Genomic DNA, 24,676 nt, shown 5'->3' on the forward strand with positions numbered 1-24,676 from the left:
TTGAATGTTTAAGAACACATTTACTGTAACAGCTAACAGTTATAGTATCTCTAAATAGTAAACACGTTTGTTTAAAAAAGGCAAAGTGTTAAATATGCAGCCAAACTTTAGATTGGATTTCCTCAGTTTATGACACATCATTTGAAAGCTTACATTCTGTACTTTCATAATCTGTACAAATCTGAAAAATTACAGAGGGAGACTTGTGCCACTAACTGCATGGGCTCGATCACATTTTGAGCTTCCAGTATGCAGTGGTGGAAAGTAATTAAGTATTTTTACTAAAGTATTTTATTTTTATTTTAGGGAACTTTATACTTTCACTCCACGACATTTATCTGAAGCCATAGTTAAGAAATATTTTGCATATAAAACATGGAAAAAAGGTATGAAGATTATTTACTTTCACATTTAAAGCCTGTCAACTTCAAGAGGACATAATCAGAGCAGCATAACTGGACCATGTACCACTTTAACCTTTAGAGGTCAATGGATCAAGCATGTAATGCTCCCAAGGACTGGGACAGGCAAATGTTGTATATAATGCATACGTTTACTTTAGATTTACTAAGTACATTCAATAGCAAATACTATTTACTTTTACCAGAGCACTGATTTAGCCTTTTTACTTCCTTTTACTAACGTAAAAAAAACTGTGTACTTCTTCCACCACTGCCAGTAGGGCCTTCCTTATTAGGTAGTTAACCCTTTCACTACCACATTACCAAATGGTTAACCCTTTCACTGCGACGATACAGAAGGTTAACCCTTTCACTGCCACACAACAAATGGTTAACCCTTTCACTGCCACACTACATAAGGTTAACCATTGCACCACCACACTACAGAGGGTTAACCCTTTCACTACCACACTACATAAGGTCAACCCTTTCACTACCACACTACAGACGGTTTAACCATCTGTAGTGTGGTAGTGAACGGGTTAACCTTCTGTAGTGTGGTAGTGAAGTGGTTAAACATCCACCCATACGGCACACGTCACTGTTATTCAGTTACCAGCTTGTTGAAGCCCAGGGCTCGCAGGGCCTGTTTGAGAGCCAGGAGACGCTCCCTGCTGTGAGACGAGGCTGTAGCCACCGGGGGGCTGTCCCCCAGAGGGTCTCCATTCAGATACCTGGAGGAGAGGGAGGGCGAGAGGGAGGGAGAGAGAGAGAGAGGGAGAGGGAGGGAGAGGGAGGGAGAGAGGGACGGAGAGAGAGAGGGAGGGAGAGAGGGACGGAGAGAATGGGAGCAGTTGGTTGTTGATTCAGTGTGATTTCATGATTACTTGTATGTTAACCTTAATGCAATGTTAAGTCACAGTCAGTGGGCCTTGGCCGTGGTCCAGTACCTGAAGCGTAGCATTTAGCATTTTAGCATTTTGTTATTTTTTTTCTTCAGATTATATATTAGATTCGATTTAGATCATTGGATTATTAGATTATATATTGTAACTATTTATTGTAGGTCAAATATAACTGAGAGGGCATACATACCCTCATCTTGCACCTTGTTGCCCATATGCACATGTCCAGACTAGATTTAATTATATTGATTTGTTATATTGTTTACACTGCTTTTTTACTACCTGTAGCTCCCCTCCCCCCTCCCCCATGCTCCTATGATGACTGAATTTCCCCAAGGGGATCAATAAAGGAATATTTTATCTTATCTTATCGTATCTGCACTCGCACAATACAGTACAGTACGGCATACAAGCTCTCATTGAACTTCACACAATAAAGCTCACATTCAACGTTTGTCCTGCGCTCGTCAAAATACATTATGCGCTTGTCTACTTATGCACATGTTTTGAGCTCACACTCTCACCGTCTCTATGCCTGTGTACGTCACGGCCTGCAAAACAGCTCATGGTGTCATCCTAATGGGCTTGCGAAGGGCCTTTTAAATGCAATAGAATGTCTGAAAACACAGACGGCATTTGGGGAAGAGAACGGGGTCAGTCTGTACGTCTGGGAGACGTAAATAAGCTGCTACTCTGTTCTCTATCTGTGGCCTACTTTGCCTTTTCGTTACAACGTTATGTCGGGCGAACAGACTCAGCGGAGAGGGATGATCCCCTCCGGTCGACTGTGTAAAGTTTCAAGTTTGTTTATTAATTATCACAATAAAATACAAGTACTTTACGGTGAAATGCTTGGTTCTGTATGAGCCCGAGAGTGTGCTTCATACAGTCAAAAAAAGTAAGTAAAGAGGAATATACAATATATACAATATACAGTACAATATACAATCTAAAGTACAACATAGGTACAGTCTAAGCGGACAGTGACGGGTAGCCTTCGGGAGAGGTGTTAGTTGGACAATGCCTAGGCTACCCGTCACTGTCCGCTTCCATTCATTGTGCTGAGCTAGGCTAACGTGGAGCCAGATAGCTCTCTACTGACACGCACAGAGAGGAAACTGGTATCCATCTTCTTGTCTCTCTCTGGAGAAGACGGTAAGCTAATTTCTCCAAATGTTGGCGTGTTCTATTAAGGTCTACAGTATCAGTTAATTCCACGACAAGAGATATGTAATGTCAATTACCTGAAATTATTCCGTTTTTGTGTGGGGACCCTGCATAAATCGGTATCGGTTGATATCGGTATCGGAAATTAAGAGTTGGACAATATCGGTATATCGGTATCGGTAAAAAAGCCAATATGGAACATCCCTAGTCTACAGTAATCACCTGTGAGCGAGGACATTGTGGAGGTACAGGGAGCTCTTGTCCTCAGCCGACAGGCCCTCAGCCATCAGGTAGAAGATGTGGAAGCTGTGTTGCTGGCTGGGCAGGTGGACCACACGGGACTTCTCCAGCATGTATGTGTGTATCCGGGCTAAATACAAATACAAAAATAAATACATACATGAATACATGTTCATACATACCACATGTCCGACAGTCTGACTCCCTATCATCATTTAAATCACAACTGAAAAACCCATCTGTTCAAACTCGCATATTCACTATAACCTGTGTCACTGTCCTATATACCCCCTGTTTGTTTGTTTTGTTAGTTGAACTTCACTGTTTTATACTTCCTGTTGTTTGTTTTGTTTTTAACCTCGACTTTTAACTGCCTTGCTGTGTTTATGATCTGTAAGATGACCTTGGGTGTCGTGAAAGGCGCCACCAAATAAAATTTATTATTATTATTATTATTATTATTATTATTATTATTATTATTATTATTATTATTATTATTATTATTATTATTACAAACACTTAGCAAGCATGTTTAAATAAAGAAATGAGAGATGATACTTTAATAGTATTAGTTTTCAATTAAATATGTGGTCGCTACTATCCATGGTATGAATACCAGCATCAGCCAGGGTCACCTGAGGTAAGGCACTGTAAACTGGGGCAACAGCAAGCCAAGCTCTGAGAAAGGGTTGATGGGGCTCTACTGCCCCCTGCTGGTAACATACCAGGCCCTGCCTCACTGTACGCATCCCTCAGCTCTTGGCGCCCTATTGGGCATTTGTCACATACATGGTTTTTCAAAAAAAGTATCCATAAAATCTATTATTTACAACAGGAAATAAACGGATAGTTGATGAGACCTGGCACCACATCACCCCAGTCCTTAAAGACCTCCACTGGCCTCCTGTCTCCCTCCACTGGATCACTTACAAATCCTGGTCCTCACCTATAAAACCCTTCACCCCCACCGGCCACCTCCCTAGACCCCCAGACCCCTCAACCCTCTCGGTCCTTCAGATCAATATCGATAATACAATATATTGTTATATTGTAGAAATGTGTGCATTGAAATGTCTGTAAAGTCTCGACGACATTGAAAATGAGGGTCACCTCAATTGTCTTTTCGAGAATAAATAAAGGTTTGAATGAATCTACCGCAGCCTGCCTTCTCTCCACCCCCAACACTGTCCAACTGTATTCAATGGTAAATGGTGCATTTATATAACAGCTTTTATCCAAAGCACTTTACAATTTGTTCCTCACATTTGACATTTTACCCATTCACTCACACATTCACACACCGACGGCGGAGGTGACCATGCAAGGTGCCAACATGCTCATCGGGAGCAGTTAGGGGTTAAGTGTCTTGCTCAAGGACACTTCTACACGCTGCCCGGGAGGAGCTGACATCGAACCAGGCGGGAACCTCCGGATTACCAATACAACTGCTCTACCTCCCGAGCCACTGTCACCCCCTATTTTGATGTATTAACACAGCAAAATAAAGATTCCAATATCCAATATTGTATTCAATCAAGGGGTTCCAATAAGAAAAAAAGAATATATCCCAAACAGAAAAATGTACACTACCTGGCAAATGTCCACCATCTGTCAAATGTACACCACCTGTCAAATGTACACCACCTGTCAAATGTACACCATCTGTCAAATGTACACCACCTGTCAAATGTACACCACCTGTCAAATGTACACCACCTGTCAAATGTACACCATCTGTCAAATGTACACCACCTGTCAAATACCTGTCAAATGTACACCACCTGTCAAATGTACACCACCTGTCAAATGTACACCACCTGTCAAATGTACACCATCTGTCAAATGTACACCACCTGTCAAATGTACACCACCTGTCAACATGTTGCCATGCCTCAGGCTTACTCTACCTGACACATGGAATTCCCCGCCCCTCCACCCTCAATGTGCAACACCAAAACATGGATGCTATGTGGGGTAGATGGCTATTTCCATTCTGTGGCTATGAACTGCACAAAGAAAAGAAAGAAAAAACACATGTATAAAAAAAAAAAAAAGGACATAAAGATGACAACAAACAACAAATGTCTCCAACACCAACCTTCTCAGTTCTGGGGACAGAGCTTCTCCAGGGCAGATCCCAGCCTCTGGGTCTCTCTCCCAGCCTCTGAGTCTCTCTCCCAGCCTCAGTCTCTCTCTCCCTGAGACATTATAGACTCAGAGTCTCTCTCCCAGCCTCTGGGTCTCTCTCCCAGCCTCAGTCTCTCTCTCCCTGAGACATTAGAGACTCAGAGTCTCTCTCCCAGCCTCAGTCTCTCTCTCCCTGAGACATTAGAGACTCAGAGTCACTCTCCCAGCCTCAGTCTCTCTCTCCCTGAGACATTAGAGACTCAGAGTCTCTCTCCCAGCCTCAGTCTCTCTCTCCCTGAGACATTAGAGACTCAGAGTCTCTCTCCCAGCCTCTGGCTCTCTCTCCCTGAGACATTAGATACTCAGAGTCTCTCTCCCAGCCTCAGTCTCTCTCTCACTGAGACATTAGATACTCAGAGTCTCTCTCCCAGCCTCAGTCTCTCTCTCCCTGAGACATTAGAGACTCAGACTCTCTCTCCCAGTCTCTGGCTCTCTCTCCCTTAGACATTAGAGACTCAGAGTCTCTCTCCCAGCCTCTGGCTCTCTCTCCCTGAGACATTAGAGACTCAGTCTCTCTCTCCCAGCCTCAGTCTCTCTCTCCCAGCCTCAGTCTCTCTCTCCCAGCCTCAGTCTCTCTCTCCCAGCCTCAGTCTCTCTCTCCCAGCCTCTGGATCTCTCTCCCAGCCTCAGTCTCTCTCTCCCAGCCTCAGTCTCTCTCTCCCAGCCTCAGTCTCTCTCTCCCAGCCTCAGTCTCTCTCTCCCAGCCTCAGTCTCTCTCTCCCAGCCTCTGGATCTCTCTCCCCGAGGTATTAGAGACTCAATTAAATTCTCCAATCCTGCCTTAAGATTGTACCTTTATGTCTCACTATCCCTGCCCCTTAGTGTAAAGCACCCACTAAATCTCAATATTATTATTATTATTATTATTATTATTATTATTATTATTATTATTATTATTATTATTATTATTATTATTATTATTATTATTATTATTATTATTATTATTATTATTATTATTATTATTATTATTATTATTATTATCTGAAATTATTATCTGAAATTATTATCTCAAAGAATAATGGTCATAAAACAGAAGTCACCATTATTAATTGTATTTATATAGCGCTTTTCTAGACACTCAAAGCGCTTTACAATGTAGGGTGGAAATTGCCTCCTTCACCACCACTGGTAGCACCAACCTTGGGCTACGCAGGCTCAATGGCTGCCATACACTGGCACCCGGCACACATCACACTGCACAATGGCTGAACAGCTCAGGAGACAGGGATTGATATCAGTCAATTAAGGGGAAGGGATGATTAGGTGGCCTTGATGTCAGAGACCTGATTGGGAATTTGGCCATGACTTATTCCAGGGTGAGAGAGCTAGCGTTAGTGACTGACCTCGGATCAGTGCCCTCCTCTGGTCACACACAGTACTGCACGGTGAGAGCTAGCATTAGTGACTGACCTCGGATCAGCGTCCGCCTCTGGTCACAGTACTGCACGGTGAGAGCTAGCGTTAGTGACTGACCTCGGATCAGCGTCCTCCTCTGGTCACACACAGTACTGCACGGTGTGAGCTAGTGTTAGTGACTGGGGATGGGTACCGAATTAGGTACTTTTAAGGGTGCCGACCGAATCATGTCGGTACTACCGAGTACCGATTCACGTGAGATCCGCCTGTGCCACATTTCGGTACTAAAAAATATATATTTATTTTTTTAGAATTTTTTTTTTGTACTTACCTTTTTATTTTTTTTATTTTTTAATGGCGTCAATGTTTAGTTTACCACGAAACGAAACCTATGAAGTGTGCCGCACGTTCACGCGCACAATACACGCTTACCTAGGATTTGACTTGATTCAACAACAAAGCAGTCGGGGCAATGGCAAGCCGAAAACAGTCGCAAGTGTTGGTACACTTTACAAAGCTAGATGCAGACAATGCTCCCAGCAATATTATATAATTATTATATATGATAAATTGAAGTTTGGATTTTCTTTTTTACAACTAAGGTAGGTAGATTACATTTTTTGAGACTAAAGTACCGAAAAAAAGTACCGTTTGGTACCGGTATCGGTTCAAATGTGAAAGGTACCCAACCCTATTAGTGACTGACCTCGGGTCAGCGTCCTCCTCTGGTCACACACAGTACTGCACGGTGAGCAGCTAGCGTTAGTGACTGACCTCGGATCAGCGTCCTCCTCTGGTCACAGTACTGAATGGTTTAGTGACTGACCTCGGATCAGCGTCCTCCTCTTGTCACAGTACTGACTAGTGTAGTAGTTTTCCATAAAGCAAACTGTTTAAATAAACTGTACACGGAAGCAGAATGGCAACCTGGCAGAGGTGGTAAACGCACGCATCATACATTCTGACTCAAAGCGACCGTCACCTGACGCCTGGAGAGGGGGAAGGTGGAGGTAGAGGCTGAGTTAATCACCATAGGCTGACTCCCTCATCTCTACATTCTTACAATAGACTTCTGGCTCAAACCCCCCAAGCTGCACCTTGGAGATAGTGAGATCAATAGACTTCTTGAAGCCGAGACTCAGATACAAGAGTGGGGTGTTGACCATACAGAAAAGACACACTAGACTTTTGTCTCAAACTCCCCACGTCAAACCTTAGTTACAATAGATCAAACGGTATCTTGATGTTGGAAGGCTGGCCGAGACAATGACGGTCGACACCATGCCCTAGAACACAGGTTTTATTACTCCTCAACAACAGAAACGGACAGGATGCAGCTGGTTCACAGTTATCCCACAATAGACGTGGCCATAGGCAGCTGTTAGAAGTAACCGTTTGTTATCGGGGGGAGAACATTCCCCCCCGCAGAGATAGCCTTAAAAGGCGTTTCCGGCCCAGGGCTATTCAAAGAGACAGGCATCTATTTTCAGCGAATTAGACGTGGAGGTAGACTATAAACGGTCACGACCACTGGCTATCCAATAGGAAGCTCTCTAACTCCCAGAACGACCCGCCCCCATGACGTAAAGTTGGGAGGAGGAGGCATAGTCTTTAAAATACTTGGTTCTGGGAGAGAGCTTCAGAACCCACACGAACAATGAAGAGAAAGCAACATCCACTCTACATACCTCCCCCCACCCACTGGACCGGAAGTCAGCGGCGACGCCCCGGAGCAGACGATACATACCAACGGAGAAGCGAGGCAGGAGCCGAGCTCATTAGATATTGAATATTTAGACTGAATTCTACGAACCTCCGGCATAGCGGCTGCTTCTCGTAAGTTCATTGCATTTATTCTTCAAATCGTTGATTTGTAAATTGTTGGAATCCTTTTGATTAAAACTCGGATTCTTCCAAAATCAATCTGCCCGGAACTGTTTTTCTTCAAAACCGTCGTCTCTCTGAGCGTCAGCCGTATACAAACCATTTCCTGGTTTGTTGTTTGAAGTACTCTAGGGCTTTAAAGGTTTTGAACACAACGCAGAAGATTAGGTTCTGATTAAATCAGAACAATTAGCCCAGAAAAGTACTACATTTGGTGCTGTGACCGGAGGACCAGAAGCGACTCGGATGAGATTATTATTTTTTTTTTCTCTTCTTAATTTTTCAAACTCAACAACGACCAGAGCTGCCGGACGACAGCTTCGAACCTGGGAAATAGGTGAGTGATGGGTCGCTCAGTTCGAACAAAGGGGTTGACAAAGTTAAAGCCTCATATAGGACAGATATATGAAGGATCGTTAGGAAACACTCATATTGAAATATATGAGAACGGTGAAAGCCTCGTATAGGATAAATATACGAAGGAGTGGGGGCATAACAACTGTTTTAACAGCATGATCAAAGCGTTGAACTGCAGTAGATTAAACTTTTATTGAATCGTGAACGCGGTATATCTGGAGTGGCAAGTTCGACTGGGCGCATTTTGGGTAGTGAAAAAACCTATTTCATTTTGACCTAGAACTGGGCGCGGATAAGGTGGCAATTTTTTTACATATCGAGGCGATGAGTGAATTGTGTGTCTATGCTAGTTTGGTGGAGCAGGATCTGGGCCTGGAACCGTGACTCAAACGGCGAACCGGCGTGGAGACTGGTCCATCGACGAGGTATGGGGTCGTTAATACACAAATTCAACATTATTTGGATCATGTAAATCAGAATGATTAAGAGCGAAATAGATCAGTGTGATAAATAGGGGACACGTTATGCGATTACAGGAATGAAACGAGTTAATTAATGTGAGCGAGGGCTAGCTGGTGAGACGAGGTTGTAACATATTTTTCAGGGATAAGCGTTGTGATGTCAATTCGACGAAGCGTGGTATCTGCATTAAAATATCGACCGAATTAAATTAAGATTTTGCCCGCTTTAGGGCATTTTCGAATAGGATTAAGATGTCGAGGGGGTTGTCGACAAATTGAGCTTGTGGATTACAAAAACCCGAAAGTCAAAGGCGATCCTTTTTTAGTACGTACACACTCCAGGACATATTATGAGACTTGTCCGCTGTAATAAAGGGCGAACAATGGTACTTGATAGCGATTCGGTTGAAAGCGGTTGAAAGACTGATATAGTACTTGGTAGCAATTCGGTTGAAAGACTGGTTGTAATCTTAAACATTCAGTATAGTTAAAGTGTACGATTGCACTTGATCTCGTTTTTAATAGTCGCGCGGAAGTTATTGAATAAAGTGAAACGAAATGTGAATTTTTTAAATGGCCGCGCGGACGTTCTGGTGACAATAGTATCAAGATCTGAATGGATATTTGTCTTTTTATTTGTGTTTAGGTGTGGCAATATTGTGTATGTTTGAATGATGGCTATGGTTAGGAATGATTGACGAAACGTAAGAGCTTATTGTTGTATTATTATGAAATTTTAATGACCAAACAGCCGTGGGGAAATGTGATAGTTGAACGCCGTTTTTTTTCGAGGGCTGTTGGAACACGGCAGCAGTTAGCTGCTACATTAGCCTAGGGGCGACCGGGGAATACTAGTGACGAAGCGGCGTAGTTTCGAGTGTATAAAGTCGATCGGTAGTATTATGGGACTACGGGGATGTGTAAGGCACTTTAAAAATTTTCAAATTCGACGCGGATAAAGTAGTTGTGTAATATATAGATAAAATCGAATGAAGTGAAAGTTTGACCCGGAAGTCGTCCTGGGCACTGCGGAAACGAAGGCGGCGGGGTCAAGCTAGTGTTTTGAGAGAGCCTGTGTGATGTAAGGTTTTTATTTTTTGATTGAATCTTTACACTGGCGTTTTGAGAGGATTAGAGTTCTGTTGTGGGGAAAGTGGTGTTGCGTTAACATTGCGAGGTGTCGGCCCGCGCGGCGAAACGGGACAATGGGCCGTTGGGGAACGTTATTATGGTGTCGTGGCGGAAGCTAAGCTAATGCTAACTAGCCGCGCTAACGGCTAAGCGGTCGCCGGTGGTGACGTCATAAGGGTGCGTGGAGCGGGGGACGGGCGGGCTACCTGCGCTGTGCTAAAGCTAACGAAGCTAATATGCTAAGCTACCTGTGCTAACGGCATAGCATGACGAGACTCTTGGAAAGTCTCGCGATGCGCGGCCAGTTTAGGTGGAGCGCCGTGGTAGCCATTTTAGACGGGGCGAGGGGTAATGATTATAAGGGATTATTATTTTCAAAGCGATGTGGTTGGAACTGCACTGGGGGGCGGTAGAGGCATATTTAGACTCCCGTCTTAAGCAGATGCAGGAAGCGTTTAGCAGCTGCGGTTTGTCGTGTGTGGCTGTGTTACATTGAAAGGATGGTTGGAAATATGTCCCTCTTTTAGAACCCCCCCCCCCCGCTCTCGCTCGCTCTCCCACTCTCTCCCTTTCTCTCTCTTCTCTCCCTAAACCCTCTTTCTCTCTCCCTCTTTCCCTCCCTCCTCTCCCTCTTTCTCCCTCTCTCTCTCTCCCTCCCTCTCTCTCCCTCTCCACACCCCCCCTCTCTCTCGCTCTCTCTCCCTCCCCCTCCCTCCCCACATCTCTCCCTATTTCTCTCCCCCCCCCCCCTCAGTCTCTCTCCCACTCTCTCTTTCTCTCTATGGGACAGTTGATGCTCCCGTCCTGGTTGGAAGATCGTTCTTTAAGAGTGGGGTCATTTGACGAGTGGGGTGGCAGTTTATGTGGCACAGGCTATATTGTAATGAGGGGTTATATGGATGAGGAATCTCTCTTAAAGTTATCCCTCCCCCACCTCTCTTCCATTTTCTCTTCCCCCCCATGGCCCCCCAACTCGCTCTCTCTTTCTCTCCTATTTGGACTTGTTTATTGTTTATTGTTATTCTCTGTAGGTTTCAAATACAGTTTATTGTTAGTTTTGGGAGTTTCTAGTGCTGGTAGTGGTATTGGCCGGCGTTAGGGCGATGATGTTGTAGCAACCAGCGGTGGGCCATACTCTCTGGCTCTCACCAGGTCTCCGTGCCAGTGGGTTGGATGTTGCGTTCATGATGGTGGGCCGTAAGTCGGTGCATGCTTTGAGGACAGGTTAGGGACTCTCCATGCAGATGGACCTGCGTGTGGGGGGTCACTCTGCTCGGCGGCACCTGTGATTGCGGTGGTGGTAGATGGACGAGACGTGTAATTTTTCTTTTTATTTTAACGGGGGTGCGGAGACTGTGGATGTCGTGGCGTGGGTGGTAGACAGATCGTCGTGGCTCGCTGTCTGCCTCCGCGCATTAACGGGGATGCGCTATGCGTGCACTCGTCAGAGCTCGCTGTGCGCATTGAGTCAACGGGGATGCGCTATGCGTGCACTCGTCGAAGCTCGCTGCCACGCTGCGCGCATTGAGTTATATTATGTGTGGATATTTAGGTGAAGGTGGTTGCGGTGGTTGACTTGGGTTGGAGGTGCTGTGTGTGAGCAGCAGTGGTTGAGAGTGGTATGGACTTTGGATATCCTTGAGTAGGAGGCCCGGGGTTTCGCGTTCCAGGTTTGCAGACTGGGGGGGGACACCGGGGGCTACAAGTCGGCAGACCAGTGTGATGTCATTGGTCTGCAGGGATTTCAGAGTAGGGGTGGTGTCTGCGCCTGTGATTTAATAAACAGGTTGTGCGGCACTGTTCCAAAGCGCGAGGATTCGGTGACAGTGTCACTGAAAATTAATTTCTTTTCTCGTGAGCGGTGGGTCTAACACCTAAGTGGTTAGGTGTTACGGGGGAATGTGTAGAAATTGTGTGCAAAATTATGTGTGAAATATGGGTATTACTGATATGTAAAATGTGAAGCGAGGGATACATTTTTAGGCTTTCTCAGATAGAAGTAAATAAAGTTACACATAGAAGGAAAGGTTAGAATTAAAGATACACATAGTCATTTGCAGAGCAATAAGAGTTAAAGTGATTTTAATCACCTAAATTATAAGAGTTAGAGTGATTTTATTCACCTAAATTACCATATCCAGTACAAATGTTTAGAAATGATAGGCTGTGAATAACACATTTCTGATTGATCAACAGAAGGAAAAGTCTGATGCGAAATAGGGTTCCCTAGAGTTGTGTGAAGAAGGAGCATGACAACGGGATTGGGAGATCCAGTTTTCCAATGGAGACAACGGAATACGATTAAGGCCGTGTCGTTAATAATTCAAAAGAAAATTGCACAAATGCTCTCTTAAGTGATATTAGTATAGAAGATGCCCGACATTCCATGCTTAAAGATAAATGATGGATTGTGAAAGGGAAATGCCACTGATTCTTAGGTGTGTGCTTTTTCTTTCTCTCTTCACAGCTGCTCCGGGGCGGACAGAGGCAGTGCTGACAATTCCGAACTCCGAACGGGGGATCAAATTGACTTTGAAAGTCTGGGTATAGTATCACGAAGCAGTTATCAATTCCTGTTTGCACCAATAACTCTGACAGTGTGAGTGATATTAACTCAAGTTTGTAAAAATAGTTTAAATACAGAGAAACTTGCTTTCCAAACGGTGATATTACGAGTGTTTGAAAGAGGTGAGAATGGCAGATACACAGATAGGAGCAACTGGAGGGTTAGATGCAATAACCATAGAAAGGGTAGACAATCTGTCTATTTCAACGACTGGGAATGTCACAATAAAAGTGACGAAACAATGGCCAAAGATATTCAGGCCGTTACAAAACCTTGTAATTAAATATAAGAAAGGAGGCCGGTATAGAATGCGTACCCAAATCAAAAAACAGAAAAAGAGATTACGAAAGGCGATGAAAAGAAATAATGCCGGTAGTGGGGTAATGCCGATAACCTCTGCAGACATTTCATTGACCGAATTGAACAGTGACGTTAACCTGATTGACTTGAATGTGACCGACTCCCCTCTTGAGACCAGTGTAACGGAGGGACTGGAATTAATGTCTTTAACTCCACCACAGGGGGTCGTTGATGCGAGCGACCCAGAGACAACTGTATTACCCGAGCCGATCCACGCTGAAGTGTCCGTTGCAGGTGACTGCCAGTTAACCAAGAGACAAAGAAAGCAACTGAGGAGAGCGATGTTGTTACAGCAGTCCCAGGGAGTTGACTCTGGCCGTACGGCTGAAATAGAGACCGACAGCAGGTATGAAATAATACATGAACAGTTTCTACAGCCCACCTGTGTCCCGTGCCTAGGTTTCCCCCACCCCCACCATCAGTACCAAACTGAGAGACGTGGCCCAATGACTAGGAGCCAGTCAGCCAGGGCCAGGGTGGAGGAAGAGCGGAGGACGTGCCTCCATCGAGAACAACAGCCAACCGAGGCAGGACAGGTAGTGGAATACCTCCAAGGCCTAATCCAGTCCGCACAGCCAAGAGGGGAGACGGGCTCCAACGGGGAACCAAATGACCAGAGACGGGCCCAGTTGGGGCCACAGGGGTGTCCTGCCCCAGAACAACAACAAAAGCCAATGGGAAGACCTGGGCAGTCACGGGGACAAGGTGGAAACAAAAGAGGGAGTGCGAATGGATACAGAGCACAGTCAATTGTGTGTTGGAGGTGCGGGAATCTCGACCATATTTCTAGAGACTGTGAGCGGGACTGTCTATCCACAACAGGAGGCCCTCAATGGGGGAACAGAGGAGGTGGGCGTGGGCAAAACCAAGGTCGGTATCAAGTGCAGTGTCCACGGCCCGCAAGCTCCCCCTGTGCAGGACCCCCTCAGCACCAGAGCCAAGATGAGAGGCGGGGCCCAGCGATGGGAAGTCAGACCGCCAGCGCTGAGATGGGGGAAGAGGCGTCGTCCTATAGACAACAGAGAGCGTTTATAGCAGCGTTCGAACGACACGAGGCAGTTCATCGAGACTTGATGAAGACACAGCTGGAGATCGGTCAAGCCGCACACGAGACGCAGAGACTGGAGCAAGAATGGGCGAGAAAGTATGTACTGCTAGATTGTACAGCGATTGGGGTCATGTTTCAGGCGTCGGAATTAGCCGCACACGAGACTCAGAGACTGGAACAAGAACTGGCGAGAAAGACTGCACTACTAGATTGTACAGCTATTGAGATCATGCTTCGGGCGTCGGAGTTAGGCCGCCGTGATCAAGCAATGTCTTGTGCCCCGTTGCCCGGACAGATAGCGGGCCCCTCCCAACAACAGGCTCAAAGAACTGTGACTGAACCAAAAAGGTACGTGGTTTTCTCCCCAGTACAGGCTCAAGGGGGACGGGACCAGGAAGGTACTGTCAGAGGTGAGAGCCATGGCGGTGATGGCAGACAGCAAGGACATGCTCTGTGCCCGATGACCCCAGGGCCATCCGATCACAGGCGGGCAGCCCACGAGGTCCCACAACCGAGGGGACAAGGACAGGTTTGCTGGATCTGTGGACTGATAGGTCATTTTCAAAGGTCATGTCTGCAGAGGCCGCCGGCAGAATAAAAAATATATGCTACTAATTAGAATAAAAAATAAATAGAGGGGTTAGGTGATTAGGTTATGGAAGTTACTAAAATGGATGTGTGATTAACTGACGGATGCATGAACTAATCAGACTAACAAGAACATCAAATCAATTGGTAAACAGTTAATATTAGGTATTCAATATTAGACAGTGAGATTATGTGACACTGCGGCAGCTAGTGGTCAGTAGATTATCCATGCTTGATCAACATTCAGATTGGTCAAAGGGTGGACTGCATGATTAAGAAATTAAAAAGACCCATAGTTGTTCCTAGGTTTTTATGATATTGATAGATGGATATCAACAATCATGAGTAATAGATATAGGTGTTTATTTTTATTTCTGCATATTTTTTCTTTCCTTTACGTTACGAGCAATTCCTGACTTAGGCCGGAAGCTTTCATTTTGTTTATTCGTTTGATTTTTCCATTTTTTGTTTCTTAGTATATACGGGGTGAATACGCCCCTAGCTAATAGGTTAATTTTGTTTCTAAGAGTGAGTTGAAAAAAGAGATGCTCACAAGTTTGGTTTATTGTTTTCAATTATTGTTTTGGGCATGTTTTTTCTTTGTTTTTTGTTTCTTTTCTATATTTTTTCTTAGGGTACCTGACAAGCTGGGAGTGGTCTCGACACATCAGGACTGGGTAGTATATGTCTATATAATGGACTGAGAACAAGGTGAATGGACATGAGCTGGTTCATGGATTTTTGTTCTCCGCCCATTAAAAATCCGGATCTAGGATCTGGGGGTGTGTCGTGATTGATGAAAGTGTTGGGAAGCATGATTCTCTGTACATTGATAAGCTCAGTAGGTTTGGTCGCCATTGGTCAAATAGTCTTTGTGTAGGGTGTGGACATGTGCAATTGATAATTGGCTTGTGGGGGACTCTGACGGCTTAGTAGAGGCTGGCAGAGCATGTGGAAGATGTGTGTTTAAGGTGACTGTGATTTGTTGCCATACATGTAGGACTACTGGGAGAGAGGGTGTGTCGGTACTGGCTGTCCGGCACTGGAGGAAGCTGTCCAATAGACGAAGGTATGATGTTTGAATTTTATTCCACAGTAATGGGTGGTGTGGGTTATACTGTTTTGACAGTATAATATAAAGAGAGCCATGTGAATTTTTCTGAATTTTGAATATTAACGATCTAGACGCCATGAAATATATAGATAAATGATTTGGAAAAGAAAGGTGTCAAAACTCAGACCAGTAAAGAGTGTCTGAGGGAGGAAAAATATGGATTCTCAATCAAATGTTGTGGTAGAAGTAACCTGCACTGTCCACCGAAGCGATATATATTCACTGCAGGATACGAATGGGGGATTGGGGAACCAGCAGTCAGCCGAGTGGGGATGTGTATGCAATTTTGTTTTTCCCATAATAGGTACGTGAGTGATGACTGGATTATGTGGAGCTGTGTACCCGGAGTTCGGTGTTGGGTCCGGTCGGCTGTGTATGGCCGTCCGGCAGGGCACTGGATTCTTGGGATGTTAGCTTGAATGTTGGGATAAGATGCTTGGATGCTGACTGCTTTGTACCTGTGGTGGGGTGTGTTCAAACAGCTGTGGAGGGTCTATTATGGACTCTTCAGAAAACAGGGGTTGACACCTCACGGCGTGCGTGGCGCGGTGTCCAAAGCATTCTTTAGATTATCTCTGGGGGACACGAGTCTGGGTGACAAGTGTCCCCTGGGGGGAGTGGTACTGAATAATGGAAAGTGTATGAAAGAATGTATGTAATAATACTAATAAATGAAACCGGGGCGGCGCAACCGTTAAACGAAGGCGAAGCGGCGGACGATGAAACCGGGGTGGCGCAACCCCCAAACGAAGGGGAAGATGCGAATGATTATGGGGAGCCAGACAGAGGGGACCACGATTGGCCACCAGTAGGAGATGAGGGATTTTTACAGGAGCCAGACAGAGGAGAGGATTATGAATTGGAACATAATAATTTCTCCTCTGTGGACTTGGATGGTGTACCAGAAGGACCGGATGGACCAGTGCTTAGCACAAGCCCGAAAAGAGATACTCGACCACAACGAGTCATTAAGAAACCTCAAAGGTACACATAGGCAAAAGGAGGGACAGTGTAAATGATAGGCCATGGAGAGAGTGTGTATATATTTTTTGATTTTTGATTAGTGAGCTCTCTCCTTTTTTAGAAATGTTTAAAAAATGAATGCAATGTAATAATCTTTTCTTTCAGAGTTGTTCGCACAAAATAGACATGTTTGGTTAAAAAACACATAAGTATAGTCTCAACCCTCAGCTCGGAACTAGGCAGAATCTGCATATGGCTCGCTGATAACAAACTATCATTACACATGGGCAAAACAGAGTCCATTCTCTTCGGTTCAAATAACAAACTCAGCAAGACCGACGGCTTCTCAGTTACAGTGGGTGACAATATTGTCACAAGGAAAGATGAAATTACCTACCTGGGTTCCATCCTAGAGGCTAATCTCTCCTGTGACAAAATGGCATCCAATGTAATAAAAAAAGTCAACCAACGAACTCGATTCTTGTACCGGATCTCCTCTCTGGTAAACAAGAACACCCTGAAGACTCTGGCAGGAGCACTCATTCAGGGGTACTACGACTATGCTTGCACCTCATGGTACCAAAGCACCTCAAAGGCGCTAAAAACAAAATTACAAACATCTCAAAACAAACTGGTCAGACTACTGCTTGACCTTACTCCTAGAACCCACCTCACCCCTGCCCACTTTGACAACCTAGGATGGCTTAGAGTAGACGACAGAGTACAACAACTTGCAATGGGCCTGGTCTACAAGATACACTACACGACCAAGGTACCCATGTACATGTCAAAATACTTCCCAAAGGTCAGTGAATACCACGATCACAACACCAGAGGGAGCTCCACAAATCATGTTAAACCCAGATTCAGCTCAAATAAGGGACTAAACACGTTTCGCAATTATGCCACATCAATGTGGAACGCCCTACCCAAAGCTGTAAAGGAATGTGGATCACTACCCACTTTCAAAACCTCTCTCAAGGGACACCTACGGGAGACTGCAATTCAACACTGGCCCCTGTAAATATCCTAACCCAACCCCCTCCAATGTACAGTCATTTACCTAGTATGGTTTTGTCAATAGTTCAATGTACAATTGTGTTTGTTTGTACAGTGTCTCCTCCCCCCCCCCCCTCAATGTACAGTGTTACTTGTTTATACAGTGTGCCCCCCGCCCCCCCCCCCCCCCCCCCCCCCCAACCACCTCCAATGTAAATTACCCAGTATGGTTGTCAATATCCCAATGTACCCAAACCCCCCCACCCAACCTCCTCCAATGTACAGTTTCTACGTCAAATATATATACTCCCTTTTCTTGACTCCTTCTGTATCACAAACAGTACTGTATTTGCAAATCTGGTATGTCATAAATGTATAGATGTAGCAGTACTGACTATCTGTATGTCATGTATGTCATATATGTCTATATGAATTGAAAATGGGGGACCCTGATGGAAACAAGACAAACGTCTTTCTCAGGTCTGCATCCCCTTAACAATTGTATGTATTGAGCCGTACTGTATTGTACCCATTCTGCAATCTGTTAAATAAAGTTTTCATTCATTCATTCATTCAACCTGGTAATTGGTCCGATGCCCTTTTTGTATAAAGGGACGGACCTAGACGGAAGTGAACTTGGAATAACTGATACATTGTGTAAAATCTTGAAATAACTGGAAATTGTTAAACGGTGTGAGTGAATTTAGAACAACTGTGTAAACGTCAACTGACTAATAGTCGTTAATTGTGTGAGGGAGCTAATGTGAGTGTTGAAAGCAATTGATACTAACAAATATGAATTATGAGCTAGAAGGATTCTGGAAATATTTGGTTCTTAGGTGATTTGGCTAAACAGTAAAAAGGTTAAGGTATTTGTAACAGTTTGATTGAGAAAATACTAACAAGTATATTGGGGAAACTGTAGTAGTTTTCCATAAAGCAAACTGTTTAAATAAACTGTACACGGAAGCAGAATGGCAACCTGGCAGAGGTGGTAAACGCACGCATCATACATTCTGACTCAAAGCGACCGTCACCTGATGCCTGGAGAGGGGGAAGGTGGAGGTAGAGGCTGAGTTAATCACCATAGGCTGACTCCCTCATCTCTACATTCTTACAATAGACTTCTGGCTCAAACCCCCCAAGCTGCACCTTGGAGATAGTGAGATCAATAGACTTCTTGAAGCCGAGACTCAGATAGTGGGGTGTTGACCATACACAAAAGACACACTAGACTTTTGTCTCAAACTCCCCACGTCAAACCTTAGTTACAATAGATCAAACGGTATCTTGATGTTGGAGGGCTGGCCGAGACAATAACGGTCGACACCATGCCCTAGAACACAGGTTTTATTACTCCTCAACAACATAAACGGACAGGATGCAGCTGGTCAGCGGCCATAGGCAGCTGTTAGAAGTAACCGTTTGTTATCGGGGGGAGAACATTACCCCCCGCAGAGATAGCCTTAAAAGGCGTTTCCGGCCCAGGGCTATTCAAAGAGACAGGCATCTATTTTCAGCGAATTAGACGTGGAGGTAGACTATAAACGGTCACGACCACTGGCTATCCAATAGGAAGCTCTCTAACTCCCAGAACGACCCGCCCCCATGACGTAATGTTGGGAGGAGGAGGCATAGTCTTTAAAATACGTGGTTCTGGGAGAGAGCTTCAGAACCCACACGAACAACGAAGAGAAAGCAACATCCACTCTACATACCTCCCCCCACCCACTGGACCGGAAGTCAGCGGCGACACCCCGGAGCAGACGATACATACCAACGGAGAAGCGAGGCAGGAGCCGAGCTCATTAGATATTGAATATTTAGACTGAATTCTACGAACCTCCAGCATAGCGGCTGCTTCTCGTAGGTTCATTGCATTTATTCTTCAAATCGTTGATTTGTAAATTGTTGGAATCCTTTTGATTAAAACTCGGATTCTTCCAAAATCAATCTGCCCGGAACTGTTTTTCTTCAAAACCGTCGTCTCTCTGAGCGTCAGCCGTATACAAACCATTTCCTGGTTTGTTGTTTGAAGTACTCTAGGGCTTTAAAGGTTTTGAACACAACGCAGAAGATTAGGTTCTGATTAAATCAGAACAATTAGCCCAGAAAAGTACTACACTAGTTTAGTGACTGACCTCGGATCAGTGTCCTCCTCTTGTCACAGTACTGAATGGTTTAGTGACTGACCTCGGATCAGTGTCCTCCTCTTGTCACAGTACTGAATAGTTTAGTGACTGACCTCGGATCAGTGTCCTCCTCTTGTCACAGTACTGAATGGTTTAGTGACTGACCTCGGATCAGCGTCCTCCTCTTGTCACAGTACTGAATAGTTTAGTGACTGACCTCGGATCAGTGTCCTCCTCTTGTTACAGTACTGAATGGTTTAGTGACTGACCTCGGATCAGCGTCCTCCTCTTGTCACAGTACTGCACGGTGAGCAGCTTGATGTAGCGGCTGGAGTTGGGGTTCCTCGGGGTCCTCGCGTGGCCAAAAGCCTCCAGGATACAGTTGACCTGTGTATCAGATACAACAATAAACCATGGGATTACATACTGTATGTATATATGGAAACATTTTATATAATTTAGAAGAGCATGTCACACGTTTTAACACATTAACACAATGGACGCCAGACCCGACATAAGTAACTCACCATCGCTTGAGCGCCAAACCAGAGAAAAGTCGGATTTTGGTCGTTATTTCTTTTATTCGCTATTTCCATTCATAATCCATCCATCCAGCCTGATGTTATCATTGGGAATGGGTCTGAGATCGCAAACGTCCAATACCGCCGCCTAACGCCTTGCGGACACTATTGCACTCCATTTGAAACGATGTGGCTTGGTGTGTGGGCCGAGCTGCGCCGTGCGGGCGGGGTCTAACTAACCGGGCAAGACAAGCGCTTATAACACATGCATCGACGAGGGTCTGGCCCCCCCGGTTCGTGTTCTTTGGTGGATTACGTTGGCACCTCGATCGACATCAGTACTTGGAATGGCGATCAGATAATTGGAATATTATTTTCGGGACAGATCCTGGTCAAGGTAAGGACCAGTGGAGGTTTCTCTATGACAACACGTGAAACACAAATTCACTCATAATTCATAATTATTATTAATTTACATATATATATAAATTTATTTTATTTATATATATAAAAAAAATAAAAAATTTAATTATTATTATTTTATATTTTTTTATTAGAAACGTTTTCCTCTGTAAAAAAAATTTCAGTGAATTTTTTCTTTTTAAAAAATGGCCAAAATTGACAGCTCTGAGCAGGCCTGCACTGCAGTAATGACTGCAGTAATTAAAAAAACTTCACAGGTGTGACCCAATGTTATATAAATAATAAATAACAGCCAATCGAAATAGGCTATTAACTTCGTCTAAGCACGGTCTGTGCAGTTAAACTCTCGCCATTGAATGGAGGATTGAATGATTGACAGCCCTTGCCATCCAATACATGGAGGTTGAATATGATTGGCAGCCTTGCAAATCCAATCAGAGATTGCTGCATTGCAAAGTCAAAACGGGTCCATCTGCAGGGTAGGTTTAGCTCTGGCCAATCTCAAGTTTCTCAAGTTTCTTTATTAGTTGTCATACAGAAGTACAGAATACTTTTATACAAAATGTAACTGAAATAAGCATTTTGTATAAAAGTATTCTGTACTTCTGTATGACAACTAATAAAGAAACTTGAGAAACTTGAGATTGGCCAGAGCTAAACCTAACCTCCGACCCTGCAGATGGACCCATTTTGACTGTTTGAAAGAGCAAGGAAGTAGTTTAGTTGTTGTTTAGTAGAAGTAAGTTGTACAGCTATAACAAGTAAAGTCAGGCTAAATTAAACTTTCCACCAACATTAGGACCGAAGTATAAACCAGCAACTGAGCAACATGAAGAAGTGGATCAGAAAAAACTTTGTGGATGAAAAAGTAAGTAGGCTAGTGTTTGTAAAAGCTTGTATGCTAACAGTAGCTAGCCATCTTAGCCTACATCACAATGATAATCACCAAGCTAACTTACTGTACACACTGTAGGGCTGGGCAATTAATCAAAACAGAATCGCGATATCGATTCATAGACCTATGCAATCTCATTTCTAAGTTATGACTATTTTTTTTTATTAAATTTTTTTTTTTTTTTTTTTTTTTTTTACTTTTTTAATTATTTTATCTGGGTTGAACATGATTTGTGGAACTCCCTCTGGTGTTGTGGTCGTGGTATTCACTGACCTTTGGGAAGTATTCCGACATGCACATGGGTATCTTAGTGGTGTAGTGTATCTTGTAGACCAGGCCCATTGCAAGTTGCTGTACTCTGTCGTCTACTCTCTAAGCCAGTCATGCCCAACCAGTCGATCGCGATCGACCGGTAGGTCGCGCGCTGGTTTCAAGTAGGCCGCGAGATTATTTTGGAAAATCATTTAATTTGATTTGATTTGGAGGGGAGGACAATACACGTTCGAGCAGTCCTGTGTATAAAAGGCAGCCTGCGCCAATCGATACCGTCTACATTCCGGACAGCGAGCTTCACCATAGGGATGCAAATAGATGCCTTTGTTTTCATGGAGTGGCATGAGTGGGGGTCGGGCCCATCACCTGGCAGGTACAGTATAAACGTGGCTCTGAGACCAGTCACTCGAAACTGCAAGATGAATGGAACACCACCAGCTAAAAAGAGGTTCATTCAGAGGACGCTCGTTTTCAACAACGCAAGCAAGACTTCACTGCCGCCGCCAGGACCCTCCGACGAGCTGCGCCTGCCACCGCCGCCGCCAGGGAGCAGCTCCAACGCCGCCTCCGATGAGCTGCCGGATAGCACCAGCGTCAGCGCCGCAAGCAGAACCGGAGCAGCCAAAAGACCAAAAACATATCATTTCCATGAAGAGTGGGAGGAGGCTTACTTTTTTGTTTATTTCAACGCAAAGTCAGTATGTCTGATTTGTAAACAAACTGTGGCTGTGCTGAAAAAGGGTAATTTGGAGCGGCATTATACAACGATGCACAAGAAACACCGCGCGGATTTTCCTCCAAAAACAGTACTACGAAGAACAGCACTCCAGCAGCTGAAGTCTTCACTAGTGGGACAACAGTCTACTTTTACGAAGCCCAGCACCAAGGCAAAAGCTGCAACAATTGCTTCTTATCGTGTCAGTCACATTCTCGCTAAAAAGAAAAAATCCTTTAAAGACGGCGAATGTGTAAAAGAGGCATTGACTGCCGCTGCCGATTCACTCTTCGGTAATTCCAAGTATCACACAGAGATTATGGATGCTGTTAAAGACCTTCAGCTGTCACGTAATACTGTGACCCGGCGCTGTGAGGAAATGTCCCAAGATGTCCACCAGCAACTCATGAGGGACATTAATACATGCGAGTGTTATTCCCTGCAGTTCGATGAATCGACTGATATGGTAGATGTGGCACAGCTATGTATTTACATTAGAATGGCCTTTGACGACATGAGCGCAAAAGAAGAGCTGCTCACCATATTGCCTCTTAAAGGATACACTAAAGGTGAAGACATCTTTCAAGCCTTCATGGAGTTCGCTAAGCAGAGCAAACTACCCCTCCATAAACTCATCTCTATTACAACCGATGGGGCACCAGCCATGGTTGGCTGTAATAATGGGTTCATCGGACTGTGCAAAAAAAGCAACGCTTTCCCGGACTTCCTTAATTACCACTGCATAATTCACCAACAAGTGCTGTGTGCAAAGATTTTAAATATGAAGGAAGTTATGGATATCGCTATGAAGATTGTGTGCTCTGTCAGGGCAAGGAGCCTACAGAGGAGGCTATTTCGTGCACATATGGAGGAGACAGGGGCGGAGCACACAGACCTGCTGCTGCACACAGATGTAAGGTGGCTGAGCAGAGGTAAATTTCTGGAGAGATTCAGCGAGTTGCTGCCTGAAATTAAAGAGTTTCTCAAGCTTGCTAAACATGCCGAATATACACATCTAGAGGACAACAACTGGCTTTTGAATTTGGCATTCATAACCGATGTCACTGGCATGCTGAATAACCTGAATTTAGAGCTGCAGGGAAAGGATAAATGTGTAATAAACATGATCAGCTCAGTGAATGCTTTTAAAAGCAAGCTCACCATGTGGGCGAGAAGGCTGCAACGCAGTGACCTACGCGACTTTCCTCACATGCAAGCAGAACTTCAACGTCAGGGTGAGGACACCGCACAGTTTGATTGCACACATTATGAGGAGCAAGTTCAAAGCATCTTGTCAGAGTTTGATAAGCGCTTCACAGACTTTTCAATACTTGAACCTGTTGCAAGCTACATGTGTTTTCCATTTGGAACTGTATATGTGGATGACATCACATCCAAAGTGGCCACACTGTTTAATCTGGACAGCCATGCTGTGGAGAACGAGATCCTCACACTTCAAACTGACATTGAGATTAAAGCCAGGGCAACACAAGGGATGAAGGCAGAGTTCTGGGAGCTACTGCTGCCTGAGAAGTACCCCAATCTCAGGAGATGTGCCATGAACTTAACAGCATGTTTTGGATCAACCTACCTGTGTGAGTCTGCTTTCTCTCACATGAAGATCATCAAGTCCAAGTACAGAACCACATTAACAGATGACCATCTTGTGGACTGCCTGAGGCTTGCAACCAGCTCCTACAACCCAGACATTGAAAAACTAGCTACCTCTTCCCAGTGCCAGCGTTCTCACTAAGGTAGAGACATTAAAAAAAAAAAAAAAAAAAAAAACAGATAAAGGAGAACTATCAGTGACTGTTGACAGACCTTTTTGTGGAATTGTTTTTTGATTGTATTCCATTTTGCAATGTGACAGCTCTGTTTACACATCATTCCTATTCCTTTTTTTATTGTACATATATTTTTATTGTATTGTTCCACTTTTGCTTTGGCAATGTAAACACATGTTTTCTCATGCCCATTGAACTGAGTG

General features: G+C 44.4%; 1 protein-coding gene across 1 annotated transcript in view; it reads right to left on the minus strand.

Annotated features, from left to right (window-relative positions):
* The window catches only part of myo16 (myosin XVI), a gene marked incomplete at both ends in the record, with an annotated part of 362,367 nt that overhangs the window by 30,086 nt on the left and 307,605 nt on the right, over positions 1–24,676 (minus strand). Inside the window, 3 exons of the mRNA XM_084314410.1 lie at positions 1,018–1,135; positions 2,696–2,843; positions 20,129–20,246. Coding sequence (XP_084170536.1) covers positions 1,018–1,135; positions 2,696–2,843; positions 20,129–20,246 — 384 coding nt within the window. The remainder of the gene's footprint in view (positions 1–1,017; positions 1,136–2,695; positions 2,844–20,128; positions 20,247–24,676) is intronic.

The sequence above is a fragment of the Notolepis coatsorum genome, assembly GCF_963971535.1.
Source record: "Notolepis coatsorum genome assembly, chromosome: 5".
NCBI lineage: Eukaryota > Metazoa > Chordata > Actinopteri > Aulopiformes > Paralepididae > Notolepis > Notolepis coatsorum.